General features: G+C 36.0%; 2 protein-coding genes across 3 annotated transcripts; both read right to left on the reverse strand.

Annotated features, from left to right (window-relative positions):
• Positions 1-3,989: 3,989 nt before the first annotated feature.
• Positions 3,990-10,212, reverse strand: LOC103966056. 2 transcript variants are annotated; one of them, XM_048567742.1, is made up of 7 exons: positions 10,098-10,212; positions 9,679-9,771; positions 9,093-9,227; positions 8,886-8,975; positions 8,304-8,453; positions 5,640-7,237; positions 3,990-5,368 (listed from the first exon to the last, which is right to left on the reverse strand). In XM_048567742.1, the coding sequence occupies exons 1-7, from the start codon at positions 10,158-10,160 to the stop codon at positions 4,444-4,446; spliced, it is 3,054 nt and encodes a 1,017-aa protein (XP_048423699.1). In that variant the 5' UTR covers positions 10,161-10,212; the 3' UTR covers positions 3,990-4,443. The 2 variants fall into 2 exon arrangements, with proteins under 2 accessions (XP_048423699.1, XP_048423700.1); XM_048567743.1 differs by having other exon boundaries at positions 9,093-9,231; positions 10,098-10,115.
• A 1,487-nt stretch (positions 10,213-11,699) lies between these two features.
• On the reverse strand, positions 11,700-15,996 carry LOC103966057 (glycine-rich protein 5-like). The gene is made up of 2 exons (XM_009379182.2): positions 15,753-15,996; positions 11,700-12,046 (listed from the first exon to the last, which is right to left on the reverse strand). The coding sequence occupies exons 1-2, from the start codon at positions 15,994-15,996 to the stop codon at positions 11,700-11,702; spliced, it is 591 nt and encodes a 196-aa protein (XP_009377457.2).
• Positions 15,997-16,460: the final 464 nt, after the last annotated feature.

Consider the following 16,460-nt stretch of genomic DNA (forward strand, 5'->3'; position numbering starts at 1 on the left):
AAAAAATGACAAAAACTACAAATGATCCATAATTTATTCACCCATGGTCTGAAAGGAAGACATGGAGACTTTTAACACCAAGAAACGAGCAACACGGCCACCATCACTAATAGCAATAGCTACAACAATGAAATCACGAAGCTAAGGACCACACAAAAAAGAAATGGCAACGACAAAATTCCAGACACTAAGACTGCACATAGACCACAGTCGACCAAGCTCTAATCAAACATAATTCATTTTAAATAAAACATATACATAACAAAAACTCACACAACCAAAAAACCAAACTCTGTCTCATTCAATCGCTCACAAAAACCCATAACAGCAGGAAAAGTAAAAATTTGAAAAAACTCATACAGTTTGATATCTTTGATGAAGCTAAATTTTCTGAACAACATGAGACAACAGCGGACAGCGACAAAACACAAATTCGTCAACAATGAAAGGAGAAAACAGTCAGTGAAAGATAAAAAGGTTTGAGAGGGACAGAGAAGACCAAACGGGAATTAAAAGATGAAAAAGAGAAGCCTAAAGAACCAATCGACAATGATCAACACATGGATGGGACAATCCCGTCCTTCCACTGTACCGAGAAACAAAGAATAACGAAAAACAAAAGGAAAACAAAGAACACACCAAGGGGCATTTAAGCCATTACACCACAGGTGTACAGGAGATTAGGGTCCGAAAATGACAGAAAAGCAGAAATGAGTACGGGAAACGAAACAAAAAGCAGGGTGGGTATAGGGTGAGAAGCAAACCTCACGATGACCAACACGTGGTATGAGAGAGACCCCGTTAAATTCACTGTGTATCATATTTTTTAATATTTTTTCTATTTTCTCACCAGTCATACATGGGTTGAAAAAATTAAGAAAGTATAAATTTTTATTGTTAGTTATGCCACAAACCTCGTGATCCTATTTTAAGCATATTTTTTTAATATTTTTTTTGTTCTTCCAATAGCTATACATAGATTTAAAAAAATTAAGAAGATATAAATTTTTATTGTTAGTTGTGCCACAAATCACGTGGCCCTGTTTTAATCACATTTTTTTAATAATTTTTTTGTTTTCCAAATAGATATAGACGGGCAGACAGGGAGGAGAGCAACAATCAAACAAAATAAGGAAGCAAACAGAAAATTCGAGAAGACACAGCCCAAATGGAGGGTGACCGGATGATGGATGTGTGCAGTGAATGGGTCAAACAGTCAATCGACTATACAAATATGGAAACAGCAAGAGAAACAAAGCAAAAACCGAGGGGCATTTTTGCCACTTTACTATCTGTGAACAGTACACCGGGGTTGAAAAAATTAAGAAGGTATAAATTTTTATTGTTAGTTGTGTCACAAACCTAGTGGCCCTGCTTTAATAATATTTTTTTAATATTTTTTCTTGTTCTCCCAATAACTATACATGGGTTTAAAAAATTAAGAAGATATAAATTTTTATTGTTAGTTGTGCCACAAACCACGTGGCCTTGTTTTAATCACATTTTTTTAATAATTTTTTTGTTTTCCCAACCGATATAGACGGGTAGACAGGGAGAACAACAGTCAAACAAAATAAGAAAGCAAACAGAAAATTCCAAAAGACACAGCCTAAATAGAGGGTGATTGAATGATGGACGCGTGGAGTGAATGGGTAAAACAGTCACTCGACTGTACAAATGTGGAAAGAGCAAGAGAAACAAAGCAAAAATCGAGGGACATTTTTGCCACTTTACTGTCCATGAACAGTATGCCGGCGTTTGGGTTTTAGTATAGAAATAATATTGGGTCTAAAGAGATATAAATTTTTTAATTAAAAATAATATGCATTGTAGAGAATAAGTTGGGTGTAGAAAGATGTTAGATGAGTTCAAATAAAATTTCCATAAATCACGAGTTTCAAGTCTCCTTCAATCTGAATCCTCGTAAAACCCCAGCATCTAGCCATCCAAAGAGCATCTCCCAGCGCAACACATTCTGCAACATTGTTAGAATTTTCTCCCAAGTTCCTTGCCCCAGCAAGAATAGGCCTGCCATTTTCATCCCTTACAACAAAACCAGCAGCAACATGGTTATTAATTACTGAACCATCAAAGTTTATTTTAAGGTTCCCCCTACTTGGAAGAATCCATTTGATAAATTGCTTCCCTTTACTGACTTTTGTACTATTCTTATTTGCATTCAAGTATTCTTCACCAAGTTTAGTGGCAAGAAAAATAATCCTACTTGGGTTAATAGTATTATTTTGAAACACAACACTATTCATTTCCCTCCAGATTTGCCAGCAAATAAGAAGGACAAGACTCAAGCATGAGATTTTATCATTCGTCTTAGAATCTAAGGAGTTCAACCACTCCAATGAAGTGTTGTCACTATTGTTCCTCTTAGGATTAATATAGCTAACATTGGACCAGACTTGTTGGCTACATTACAATGTATGAACAATCGATTAATACTCTCAACATCTTCATTGCAAACAGGGCAGCAGGGATTGAGAGAGTGAATATATTTTGAGAGTCTGTTTCTAGCTTGCAATCTTCCCAGAATCAATAACCAACTAAATAACTTAACTTGTTTGGGATATTGAGTTTCCACATTTGTTTGAGTAATTTAGATTTAGCCCACAAGTAGTATTATTATTGGTATCCACATTGCTGATTTAACACTGAACCTTACATTGGCATTGAAGCCCCATAACATAGAATCTTCCTACTGGGCTATAGGCAACGGTATACTGCAAATTTTGTTAACAATGATTAGCGAGGTTTGAAAGTGCTATCTATGCAAGCAGTTAGTGTTAATGAAATTACCAACTTTCAGATTTTTATCTATGTTATTGATTTGTCTATCCTGCAGAAGATTAATTAGTAGGAAAGGAAAAACTTAATTATGGGTCCAAAAGAGAATACTCTTGCCATTTCCCACTAACCATCTGCATCCTTTTTCATGAATATGCCTAGCATTTAAATTCCTCTTGAGAATGTTTTTGTCTGGTTTTACGATTTAGGAAAGCATCATTTCTTAAGTACTTTCTTTTGACAATATGAACCCACCAATTCTCATCCTCAATTAACACCTTTCAGCCCAGTCTTGCTAGGCAAGCGTTATTAAAATGATTACTCTTCCCAACACCTAAGCCTCCCATACTTTTAGGGAGACAAAACTTATCCCAAGGTATTGAATGGTTGACGTGAATTTGGAGTCGAATCATGACAATGGTAATTGGGGTCGAAATTTAGGTTAGTTGGAAATTTGGGATCTGACTTCGTTTCTTTACACGATTATCCTGAAATTCTTGAACCATTTCCATTTTGCGCGAGCAAGGCCTAAAGTTGTTCAAGAATCACATCTTGGGTTGCTTTGAAATCGGTTTGCGCGGCCTTGAATTTTTTCAGAAAATCCGTCAATCGCCAAATTGGAAACACGATACTCCATGGATCTTCAAGACACTTGATGAGTCATACACTAAAAAAGGATTTGAGAGAATCAAAGTACTAGCTCGATGCCATTGTTAAGATCCCTCACTTACCAGTAAAAAGGAATACCCCTAGACCGAATACTAAATGACATAAGCAACCTTTTTATTGACTGAACAACTTTTACAAAAATATACCCTTCATCACTTGGAATTCCTATTTTAGACAGAAAGTAACTGACTCACTAACTAAACAGCCACCCAAAATTGAATTTAATTACAATTTCTATTGATATGATGCTGACACATGGCATCAAATAAGTGACAATGACCTTGATGCACAAAGCTAGGGCTCCAACCACTCAATACCACGATTTGGTGGTATTCCTATTTGCATAAAAATGAGAGGTCCTAAATTCGAATCTTGTAAATGACGAATTCAATACCAAATTAAATTGTCCATTGTGTGGCTTAACCGAACTCCCTCTTCCCCTAGAGTAAAAATATCGATGTACTAAAAAAAAAAAAAACCCAATCGAACAACCAAAATAAAACCACTTCGCACAAATAGGTTGATAGTTTGAATTAGGGTATCCTTGGATAGGAAGGTGCAGCAGTAATTACCAAACGAGTTTTTCATTTTTTGAAAGCTAAAAGTATTTACCAAACAAAATTTTCATTTAAAAAAATGATCATCAAACGAATCTCCAGCTTCATGATTTTTCGTTTTGCCTCTCGGTCTTTGATACTAAATGATTCAACTTCACACGTATTAGCTTCGAAGAAGGGTGAACAGTGGAAAGATCGAGGATGCGGAAATTAGTAGCACTATAATTTGTGTAGATTCTATCCCTTAGCGTTCAGTTCCATCCGCTGTAACACAATGCACAACGCTTTGAGTTAAACCACCAGGTTCGACTCCTTTACCTGCTGCTTGACAATGAACATTCACATTCGGGTTCGTATTCGAGCCACATCATTAAAATAGTCACACGGAAACCGGCCATTAACCCGAAATTGAAAATGCAACCTAATCACTACCAGCCAGGCCAACTAGTTGAGAAATTTCATCTTCAAGGCGAGAAAAGCTCGTCAAGAACTTGTCGTGAAGTTCATTGGAGCAAAATTGTGTTTGCTGCCACTGCGACAGACCATCAACAATAACCTTCATACCACTCTCTAGCAATTCCATTCCCTTCCTAATTCCATCCGGAAGTTTCCTTTTCTTATTGGTTTGCTTCCTGCCCTTGATCTCCGTTTGCTTTTCACAGTCGATTTCCATGTTGTCACGTTCTGAAGTATCCACAATGGTATCTGAAATCTTCCGAAACATTTCTTTCAGAGTTAGACCCTCCCTTGCAAGCAGACCAAGCTGGTCAGAACAAGGTGTCGTTGTAAGAAGCGCTGTTTCCTTCTCGAGATATATCTTAAACTCAGACATGAATCTCTCCACAGTTGCCTCATTTCCAGATTCTAAATCATATGAAAGCGCTGCAGTCTCCGGCACAAATCTCCAAAGCTCATTGCAACCAGTCCGAGCAGAAAAGTATCCAAATGCTGTAATAGCCAAATGAATAAATGCCCAATGCCGTTCACTCAACAACATGTGATACAACTCCCAGAGAGTAGAGATCTTGGCACTTTCATTAGTTTCATTGATTTCCGTATGAGCAAGGCCTGCCATGAAAAGAGCCAGATTTGGTTTGCATTCATACAATTGTGTATCAGAAGCTGCAGCAGATCCTGAAATAAACAGGTTTTCGAGCTCAAAGATTACTTTCTCCATTTCGTCAGATGCATATAGGTGCTTCATTTTTGAGATGATTACCAATGTTTCACTCAAAAGCTTACGGTAGTGGTCCTTCATTAGTTTGTCTGAAGACACTATGTAGTTATGAATGATGGAAACTAAAAGCTTCAGAGTCTTCACATCGATATCGGATGTACTGATCCGGCTACAGGAGAAGGAAAAGCTTCATTAAATATACTGGTTAATGAATGCAAATACAAAAGGTATACAATAAAGTGAAGAAAAAGATTTAGCCGCAGTTTCGGAAATGGATAGAGAAAAGGAAAGCACCCACAAAAGAATATATAAGAAAGCAATTATGAATAGTGATGTTGTCACACTGAAATTATTCAAGTAGTGGATGCACCAAAGAATAAAGTTATTGAACTAAGAGTAGAGTTATTCAAGAATGCATAAAAAAGTTTCTTGTTACTTACAGAGACTCCAATGAAGCAGACAAAGCAAACACAGGGACACCAAAAACACTGGAACCAGAAGATCTCATAGATTTGTCATCAAAATTTTCAATGAAGACATAGTAATCAGTAAGGATTCTTTGAGTTGCAATACTTTTCAACTTGTCAGAGAGTAAATTCAGCGGAAATCCTTCCATGAATAAGGCTAGACGTATAACTGGTGACGACTGAGTTCCCTCATCACTAACAATGGACATGTAAACCTGGTCTACGATAGATGGTGAGCCAAAAGTAAGAAGCATGCTGATTGATCTTGCCAATTTTCGCAGAGCAGAACCAGGTACAAGAACTGATTCAGAAGATGCCACTAACTTCAGTAATGAGCAGAGTTTACCAATAATGCCACTCACCGTCCCTGGCTCAGCATACCGCAGCATAAAGCACCAAAGTTCCATCACAACCTCCCAGCAAAGGAAGTGAGGATGAAATATATTCTCAAGAAGGAAAGCCTCCAACTCCCTCCAAACAGGAGTCGAAGAGACCACAAGCATGAAGATTTCCAATGCATTCAAAAGCGAAGAAAACATAGGCTGCCAGGCAACTACCAAAGTTTCTCCAGAACCATATAACACGGGAACTTGCAAAAGCAAAATGGAAGAATATACCTCTTCATCAATTAATATATCCAAGAACCAACCAAGCTTTCTAGTAATCCCAAGTTTTACATCTTCTTCAAGATCAACAGAAAATTTCAACAAACTAAGAAATAACGAAACACGACCAAGCAACAAGGCTCTTTCTCCAGGCATTGCTTCCCCAAATAAAGAAATGATTTCAGCCAACGAACTTATCTTATTAAATTTACTCATATCTCCAGAGCTAGTATCTGTGTAGCTTCCTGTACCAAACAGAGAATCTAGAATCTCAACCTTGAACTCCTGCTTCACTTGAGATGAATTCAGTAACGAAAATAGTAAATCCAAGGATGCTTTCTCCAAGAGTTCTACGAAAACTTCAGCGGCGGTTTTTAACAGTTTTTCATTGCTCAATGAAATTTTGAAGGTTGAGATCATCAGGATGCAATTTGTTATCTCCCTTTGTACCAGATGTGCTTGACACGGATACAGGGTAGATATTTTTATTGCATTAATCAGATAAAACTTTATTGGAAGAAATGTCTTCCTAGCTTCTGTCACGGAAATGGAGTCATTCAAAGATGATGACCAAGCCTCAGCTGCACATTTTAAAGATTCATTGACCAATGAGATTAGATTTGAAACTATATCAGCTACATTCACCTTTGTTGCGAATACCCCCTCACCAAGCTGAAGTAGACTGACTACACCTTTCCATGTAAAATTGAGAACCTTTACCAGACTGCCTCCATTATTAGCAGCAGCAACGCCTATCTCACACAATTTTTCTATTGTATACTTTATAACAGTAATAACGTGATTCATGTTACTGACCCCTTCAAAGTGCGTTCCACTTTTGTCCCTCTCAAGCTTTTCTTCCCAAGACTCCCAATTTACAACTCGAGCATATGTTCCACATAGTCTTATTACAGCATCAATGACCTCCAACGTGACCTTTCCTACAGATTCAAATGGCTCAATTCTCTGCATTTAGATGTTAGAAAGGCTCATGTGAGACGTGAGCAGTGTTCTAAAATATATAATAATTAGGTTCAATAAAACGTAAATATATATTACACCAACATGTAAGTCACATGCCAGTGAAGGAAATTAAGGCAGCCAAGAAGGATTCTCCTCCCTCATATCAGAAGTTCAAAGACGAACATCAAACTCACTCACAACATATGTACAAGTTTTCCATAAATAACAATATACGAGCACAACTTTTTTGCGCTTGAATTGTTTAGTCATGAAACTTTGGTCCCACATTTGTCAAATTGCCATTTAAACAGTTACTGAAAATGTGCCCTAGACTTGATATGCATCAGTTGTGCACAAGTGCTCAATGTGCCTCCAATTTGCACAAGTTAGTGAGAAACCATAAGACTGGGTCAGATATGAGTGGGGGATGAATTATTAACAGATCCAAAGATAACAAAATACCGTATGACCCATTTTAAAAGCACAGGGTCCATTTGAATAAATATAACAGGTTTCTCTGTCTGTTATGGAGAGCGGATAATTCAAGGTAAGTTTAAGTAGTTTCGGAACTTAAAGAACAAGATATTTCTAACAGACAAATAGCTATGTAAAATTATTTATGGAATCCCTAGGTATATTTGAGCCGAACTCACAAGCTATAAGATACATTCAACACTCTAATACCCAGTCAAAATTCCCAGGCACTTCATTGTTGTCTTAATGTTAATCTTAGCTTCTTTCCTTGTATTAAACATCAGAAATTCTCTAGTCCTGACTCCTGACTCACGAAGTACTTAGCAGTATTGGATTTGGCAAACCATTTCTTAGGCTATTACGAAAACTCATTCCACAAAGAAAATATTTATCAAGTAATATCCAATTCAAAAATGTCAAAAAGAAAAATTTGAAGACATCCTTTTCATTAATCGTTTTTTAGCGTCACGAAGTCGTGACCTCTTTGAAAACAAATTAGTACATAACATATTTCTAGTAGATAAACTAAGGTACTTATATTAGAATAAATTATCATAAAGATTAGCACAGGAAACACAGTGCAATTAATAAGTACCTTAATCTCTGTTATTGAATCTTTAATCAATTTTAACTGTTCCACTAAGAATTTCTCAACAATATCCATTGACAGCTTGTCAGTAGAAACAGGAAATCTTGCCAAAGCTGAGAAACTAACACCAGAGAAGCTCAGAAGATCCAGAAGCAGCTGCAAAATAAGTACAAGAAGAAGAAAACTGAATTTTTACAGGACAGTTGGTGCGCCATGCAGCAGACAGATGATGTAAGCAGGTCATGCATGTGCTACTTAATTTTCTTGTGTACGTACTAACATCTGTCATGGGAAATACCAGCAACAAAAAGAGTGAAAAGTTGCACATGACAACGCATCAATGAACTTCAGAACTAAGCCCATTAAAGAAATAAACACCATATGCAGCCTCGAATAAAAGGTATGGCTTGGTTCAAGAGCAAAATGGAAGCTACTTGTAGACATTCCAAGACAAAATTTTCCAATCATTTTTAACTAGGGAGAAGTCTCCAAGTATAGAAATCTGTCAAATTAGTATTCAGGTTAAGACAAAGGATGTTTTTCTTTCTGCAAGCACAAAGAAAATTGACAGTCTCTACTATTCTATACCTCAAAGAACAGATTGTCGTGCTCTTCCTCTTGAGACTCCACACTCGACATAAGAGTCATTTTTAGGTGTTTACCACACCATATGGTAGCCTGACAGATAAATAATCCTCAAAAAGTTAGAATTTTAGATACCCTGGTCCCATTAAGGAATAAGAATAGTACACCCTTGCTTTTAATACAAGCACACTGCATGAAAAGGCATATTACCTTGGTCCCAAGGGCAAGGAAATGTGCTAGAGCGTTGGATATGTCAGATTCTAGGTGTTTTACAGCCACGTGTAATATAGCCTTGTTTAACATGCACTGGCTTACATCCAAGCAAGTATACTCCTCCCAAAATGTCAAGCTTGTTGTTAAGAATAACAATGAACAAATACAAAATATGGCGAACTGGTCATGAGAAGATTGCAAATCGAACTACGACCATTTGTATCTCTTAGCAATTTCATGTCCTACAACATTGCATGAAACAAAACATACAGGCCATCATAGACGCATTGAAAAAGTAATCGATCACATGCCAAAGCTCTTGTCATAAACCCATAACAATGTTTATGCAGCAATATCGATAACAAAAACCTCCAGCGGACATTATAAAAATCATTCCTCAGATTCTCTCTGAATTTGGGTCAACAAATGAGTATGCAATGTGCCTGAAAAGTAAAGGTCCTTTAAAACGAAAATTTACATCTCCATCGCAATCATTTCATAATTGTTAAACATCGAACGAAATATGATATAAATTAAACGAAACATATTATTAATAAAATGTAAAGAGCATTGAATTGGATACTGTGAGACATTTCGCAAGGGATGCCAATTCAGATTTCTCTGTAATGTTCAACTCACCAAGCTTCCCGAGCAGTTCAATACGATTCTCCACTACCTGCAGAACACAAAATTTTCAATCAACGTTAAATAAATAGTAAAAACGTGAACTCAAAAAATAAAAACAAAGGTAACCTCATCAAATTCTTAAATTAATGCACACAAAATAATAACTATTCAATATTTCCCAAAGAAATTGAAAATATTTAACGATTTTATAAAAATCGAGATCAAATTTTCGTCACGCTACTATGAAAACCCTAGATGAACAGTGCAGGACCAAAAGCTGAGAGTGAGAGAAACGAGAACGAACTAGAAAATTGAAACCCTAAGGTTAAAATTGAATTCAGTGAAATTGGGAAATGGAAAACTGGAATTGCTTACATCCGAGGATCTAATGGCGTCTTCTATGCTCCGCAATTCGCTGCTTGAGCTCCCTCCTTCCATCTCTGTCTCTCTCTCTGCTACTGAATTTTTGTTTCCCGCCTTTTTGAAAAGAAAAGCCAAACAGCTGGCGCAGAGGACTGTATTCTCAGTTATTTTAAATATAAAACGAATATTGAGACTATGGGCCTTTTGGTGTATGGACTAAAGCTAAATAATTGGGCTTTGCTTATGGACTTTATCGTATATGGGTCCATTCTTAAAGGGGCCGAGTTGAAGAAGGGGCAGCTCATTCCACTCATAATCAATGAGTTTGTTGTTAATTGTTTAGGGTAAAATTGGATTAACGGTCTTGTTTGGAAGATAGTTCATATGGTAAACAAATTAAGATTTAAAACTCTCGTTGTAAAAATTATTAGTAAATTTAATTCAAAAGCGAGGTTTTCATTAACTTTCCGTTAGACGTCAAGATAAAATGTCCAGCACATTTCCCTCCTTATATATATTCTTAAAGCCAACTTTCTCTCTTCTCGAACTCGTTGTTAGCAAACCAGCATTCAAGGTCCTTCCCATGTCTTTTCTCCCAACGAGCCACCCTTCTCTCACACTCTCAAGGCCGATTCCTCAGTTACGTTGTCTGCAATCTCTAATTCCATTTCACATGGTGGCATCTTTGGCAAACCCATGAGTTTGACTTCTACAGTATTTTTTATTTCTTTTCTAGCTAGGTCTCAGCATACTTCGATAAAAGATTGAAGAAGTTGGAAGATGGAGGCCAATGGATCAATCTCATCACCTCTACTACCAGCAAGTCCTTTTCACCATCCATTGGAGTTCAATTTTAAACGGTTGGGTATAGCCCAGTAGCTGCAAAAATAGGGCTAGACACAATTGCTATGATTGTTTATATTCTCCCTAGAAAAATGGTTGAAGAGAGAGGAGAGGCGAATAGAGAAGAAGGTAAATAGAAGAAAGAGTGGGGCTGGACAATTTTATCCCCGCACATAATGTTAGGATATAAAATATATGATTGTCATTATAAGTATATCTCATTTAATAATACGTTTTTTTCGAGAGATATCACAGTAGCTATATAAGCACTGTCTATTCTTTCACAATACGCGTACTATTCCAATGCTAAACCCCTATTCACTAACAAGGTATTTTAGATCGTAGAGAGTAGAAGATAATTATGAGTTCTCCAACACCAACCTTTCTCTGTATTTTACAGATAAGTTACATCTCTATTATATTGATTTCATTCATTATATATTTGTGATCTTAATATCTTGTTGTTGTGTTTTTTAGAATATGTCTTATATAACAATGCTGGAGCGCGATTTCTTCGTGTCATTGTTCAAAATTTATTGTTTTTAGAGAGAAAAAGATGTTTAATAGTGATGTTTATAATAAAGGAATTCTCTAATCGACAAACACAACTTCATAAATATAGTACACACATGAAATCAACTTGGAAAAGTAGTAACACAAATAGAGTGATTACATATATGGAAAAAGCTGCATATATAGTTGGAATAACTTTATTCACTATGGCATATGTAGGAGCCTAACTAGAAACAGCGGTACACCCACACAGTACTTTCAAGTAGCTAGAACTTTAGAAGCAAACACATAACATCTCAATAGCCTAGTGAACTCTTCCTGTCTAATTAATTTCCTAGGACTGCCACCACCAAAACCAGCTCCACCTCCAAAGCCAGAGCCAGTACCACCGGCTCTACCAGCTCCACCACCTCCGCCAGCACCTCCTCCACCACCATTGGTTCCATGGCCATACCCACTGCCATAACCATAACCTGAGCCTTCACTTCCTCGACCGGCACAGCTCCCACCACCACCACCCTGTCCTCCACCGCTTCCAATAGGAGGAGACAGCGTAGGAGTTGGTATATTAGGAGGCAGTGGAGGGCCGTCAGAGAAGGCCAAGCCTATGAAAAGAAAAAAGGTCACATAGATCATTAGTATACGAGCCATGCCCATTAGTCTCAACCCGATCTAATTAAAAGTTGGGTCGTTGCCTGCATGGTACGCATGAGCTCTCTATATAGGAGGAAGCAGTATGGAAACCGAAGTCATGACTCACCATATGCGGCAAATTTAAAATAACATAATATTCTTTAGACATACAAAATTGATCACGTTACCAACACAAGTTTTTTAACTTTGGTTTTTATCATTATATGTCGAACTCATTTGTTTCAGAAAGTGTTAGCAATATGGTTGATTTTGTATATTTAAATAGTATGTATGTTTGTCATACAGTACTACGTTTCACTTGTAAGTGAAAGTTCTTAAGTTCGAATCTCATAAATGACAAATTCGATACTAATTTATCTCCACGACTTAGTGTAATTATATTATCATATAAATATAGAAAAACGGACTGTCGAAGGTTTGTTTATATAGAAAATGAAACTGGTCATTGAGAATTGTGACACCCTGTTTATTGAATTTTTGAGGTGGCAGGCGTTACAGTCAATCACTACCAATGACCATGATCTGCTAGCATGGCTAATACGATGCAATATGCAGGAAATCTGCTCATAGCACGTTACAACCTACAGGACCATTGTCATTTTTCCTAGAAAAAGAACATTCAAGGCAAGTGCGTACTTGAATATTGACAATAGAGCAGAAAAACGGCGTTTTGATTAGCTTAGTTAACCGAAAGGTTCTAAGAAAAGTATCATATATTTATTAAATGAGTGGTGCTATTTATACACTCTTTTTACTTTTCATACACATTTCAATTTTTGACCGTTTGATCAGATGAATTGAAGATGATCAAATGATAAAAATTAATATAGAATGTGTGGAAAGTAAAAAGAAATATGTGAATAACACTATTCTATTTCTTCATATTTTACGATATGTATGAAATTTGGTTTAAATAACTGATACATAGTTGGGAAGAAATTTGGCACTCTGGCATATGGCATCATCTGAACTCGTATGGTTGTCGTAAAGCGCATACTCCCCCATTCTATGTATTTATGACAATATGAGGTAGAACTTGAAGTAATTGAACTTTCTACCACCCGATTCAAAGTAATTAACTTTGAGAGAAGCTACTTAGTACAACGGTTTAGTGGTATTCCTCTTCACTTGAAAGTGAGAGGCTTTAGGTTGGAATCTCATGGATGAAGAATTTGATACCAAATTAGGATGCTCATTGTGTGGCTTAGCCGAACTCTCATTCCCATTAGTGTAAAAATATTGATGTATTAAAAAAATAAAAAAAATAAAAAAAAACTTTGACAGAAGATGTTAGGAATTGAAGTTTTTACCACCCGATCAAGGTAATTGGCTTTGAGTGAGATGTTCGTATATAGAAAAATCCGAACATCCTATCCCAAAAATGGTATCCAACATTTTCCATTTTTCAGGTTTTAATAAGCAGCCAAGCGAAAAATCAATCAAATTTTAACTTTCTTTCACATGATTAATTATCAGTTCCTTTCTAATGATCACCAAACATTCATACATAGTTGATTTTTTTTTCTTTTTCATGAATGACACTTGAAGAATGATCTATAATATAGTTTAGGAAGAATGTTTACATTATTTTTAACTAATTAAGACACCCTCACTTGGAAATTATTTAATGTAAATAACAACCTAACTACAGCTATACATAGAGTTGCCTTGAGCTTATTTTAAAAAATGAAAAAAATAATGCGAGATAGACTATATTTTGAGAGACTACATTGTACTTTTGTTTTATTAGAGTTAAGGTCCAAAAATGGTCCGATTTCATTTTGAATAAGTGGTACAAAGTGACTCCCCTAGCATTTTTTAAAAGAAAATACAACTTTTTTGAACAAATAATATTATTTACACTAAAAAGATGGGCTAAGTCTCACAATGAGTTACCAATAATGTGGTTCAAATTCGTCTTTAGCGATAATCGAATCTAAGACTTTCTTCAAATGTTTTTTCTCTATTATAATTCTACATATTTGAATTACTTTGTACTTTTTTAGGTATTTTTCTCTATTGTACTTTAAATTACTGTTTAAACGTTTTTAAAGGGAAAAGTACCATCAATCATTAATTATCAATGTTTAAACTATTTGATAGAGAAATGTAAAGGGATTAGGATTATCTTCTATCCTCATCTCTCACATTCTCAAATTTTGTCTTTTTTTTTTATAAAAAATTAATATAAGATGTTGACGTAGTTTAACCGTGACCGTTCAAATAAGAAGGGACGAAAAAAAAAAAAAAAAAGAGGAGAGAATCCTACTCCAGTGTAAAGTGATCTGATCTTGTTAGTTTACAGTAACACAGACACACAGACTGCTGCATGGCATGTACAAGCCGTACAGGTGGTATCCATGCCAATGGAAGCTCAGTATAGATCCATAAATATTAATGTCAGCAGCACTGCCAAGATGAAGAGACCTTGACAAATGAGTTGAGACCAATTAATTTCAGATTTTCTTTTTCACAAATGATATTAATATATCCTAAATTCCTCTAAAGTACGGAGAGGTGGGAAAATTTAAATCCGAAAAAATAATAAATAATTTACATTAAATTTATTTGAACTATGAGAAGATGCGAGTCTTTGAACCTAGAACACGAACGCAGGAAAATCATAGTTCAGATGTGAGTCTTGGGACCTAGAACTCGAACCTAGAAAAATCTCTATCATCCTTCTTCAGTAATCCAGATCAATTAAATTTGTTTCAAATCATAATTTCCTCCACAAATTAATTAATTAATGTAAATCTAGCAAAAATTAATTAATGTAAAGCCAACAAGACATGAGATGACATTGAAGTGTACAACTGCTTAACTTCAATATTTTGGCTCATATTCAATAATGTTATTCTTACCACAATTTTATACCACATTTTTTTATCATCTTAAGTGGCAAATGAGTTGAACAGCCACATCATCTAAATTAATTAGCATTTAATCAAAATGTTAATCAATAATTAATAAAAAGATTGTTAATTAAATGATGATTGTGGTATATGATTAGCATTTAATCACAATGTTAATCAATAATTAATAAAAAAAATTATTAATTAAATGATGATTGTGGTATACGAGGAATCTCATTCTTTCACCTAAGATTATTGAAGTGTTTTAATTAATAAAAAGATTGAAATTAAATGATGTACCTTGTTCAACTCAAATGTCACTAAGATGGTATGAAAATGTGGTACAAAAACATGGTATGAATAGCATTACTCTTTGATATTTTGAGAATAATGATCACTTGCCTGGCATTTAGCTCATGACAAAAATAAAAAAAACCGGTTTGAAGTATTATATTGGAGTTGGTACCATGATTTCCTTTTAAAATTAATGGACTAGATTCGAAATAATATATAATTTCAAGAAAAAAGATTAATTTCATTAACCATAAGTAGAAAACACTAGAATGAATAGCAGATACAACCATAAGATTGGTGCATGTCATAGAGACAAACCAACAATCACCACTAGTAGCTAGAAACCGATAATATAACAAAAAGTCGAAACTTCAAACAAGGACCAACCACTAATTTAGAAAAAAAGACCATTCTACTAATTGGATAGCTACTAGCCATGCATGTATGCATGCATGCAAAGTCATGAAACCCTAAACCAAAAATGATCAAGGATGTGGAAGAAGGCCACCAACTCCACCACCAACGCCATCGCCAGCAGCACCACCAACGCCATCGCCAGCAGCACCACCAACGCCACCACTAGCACCACCAAGACCACCAGAGCCATCAGCTCCGCCTAATCCGCCAACTCCACTAAGACCACCAGCACTACCACCAATACCTCCTACTCCTATTCCACCAACTTTCCCAATCCCTCCACCAATTCCACCGAGAACCGGCATTACTCCGCCAACTCTAGCAAAACCTCTCATCCCTGCAAACCTACCAACGCTGCCAAAGATGCACTTCTGGTAACTCTGCCATTACTTGCATGCACAACCATTGTATGTTGATCGGTTGTGCTTCCATGACCATCATCACCAGGCACCTTGTGTGCACTAGTTGCACACAGTAGCGCTGATGAAAAAGCAAGCACCAAAATGACATGCCACATCTCTATCTTTTGCAACTATCTCTCTCTCTTGGTGGTTTTACTTTCTGTGAACGAGACCTTGAATGGGTTGTGCATGGTTTATATAGGGGAGTCCGTCGAGTGGTGAAGAGGTGTGAAGGTGGGGGGCGGTTGAGGGTAATAATGAAAGGTTAAGGTTTGTAGTAAATGATGAATTGGGGGAAGAGTTTAGACTTCTTGGATCGTTAATGGTCCCGAGAAAGAAAAAGGAAACCAAAAAAAAAAAAATTGAATTGGGGCTTGAAATTTTCAAATAAGAAGAAT

Source organism: the organism of the source record quoted next, unplaced genomic scaffold (genome assembly GCF_019419815.1).
Source record: "Pyrus x bretschneideri cultivar Hongxiangsu unplaced genomic scaffold, Pyrus_bretschneideri_v1 Contig46, whole genome shotgun sequence".
Taxonomy (NCBI): domain Eukaryota; kingdom Viridiplantae; phylum Streptophyta; class Magnoliopsida; order Rosales; family Rosaceae; genus Pyrus; species Pyrus x bretschneideri.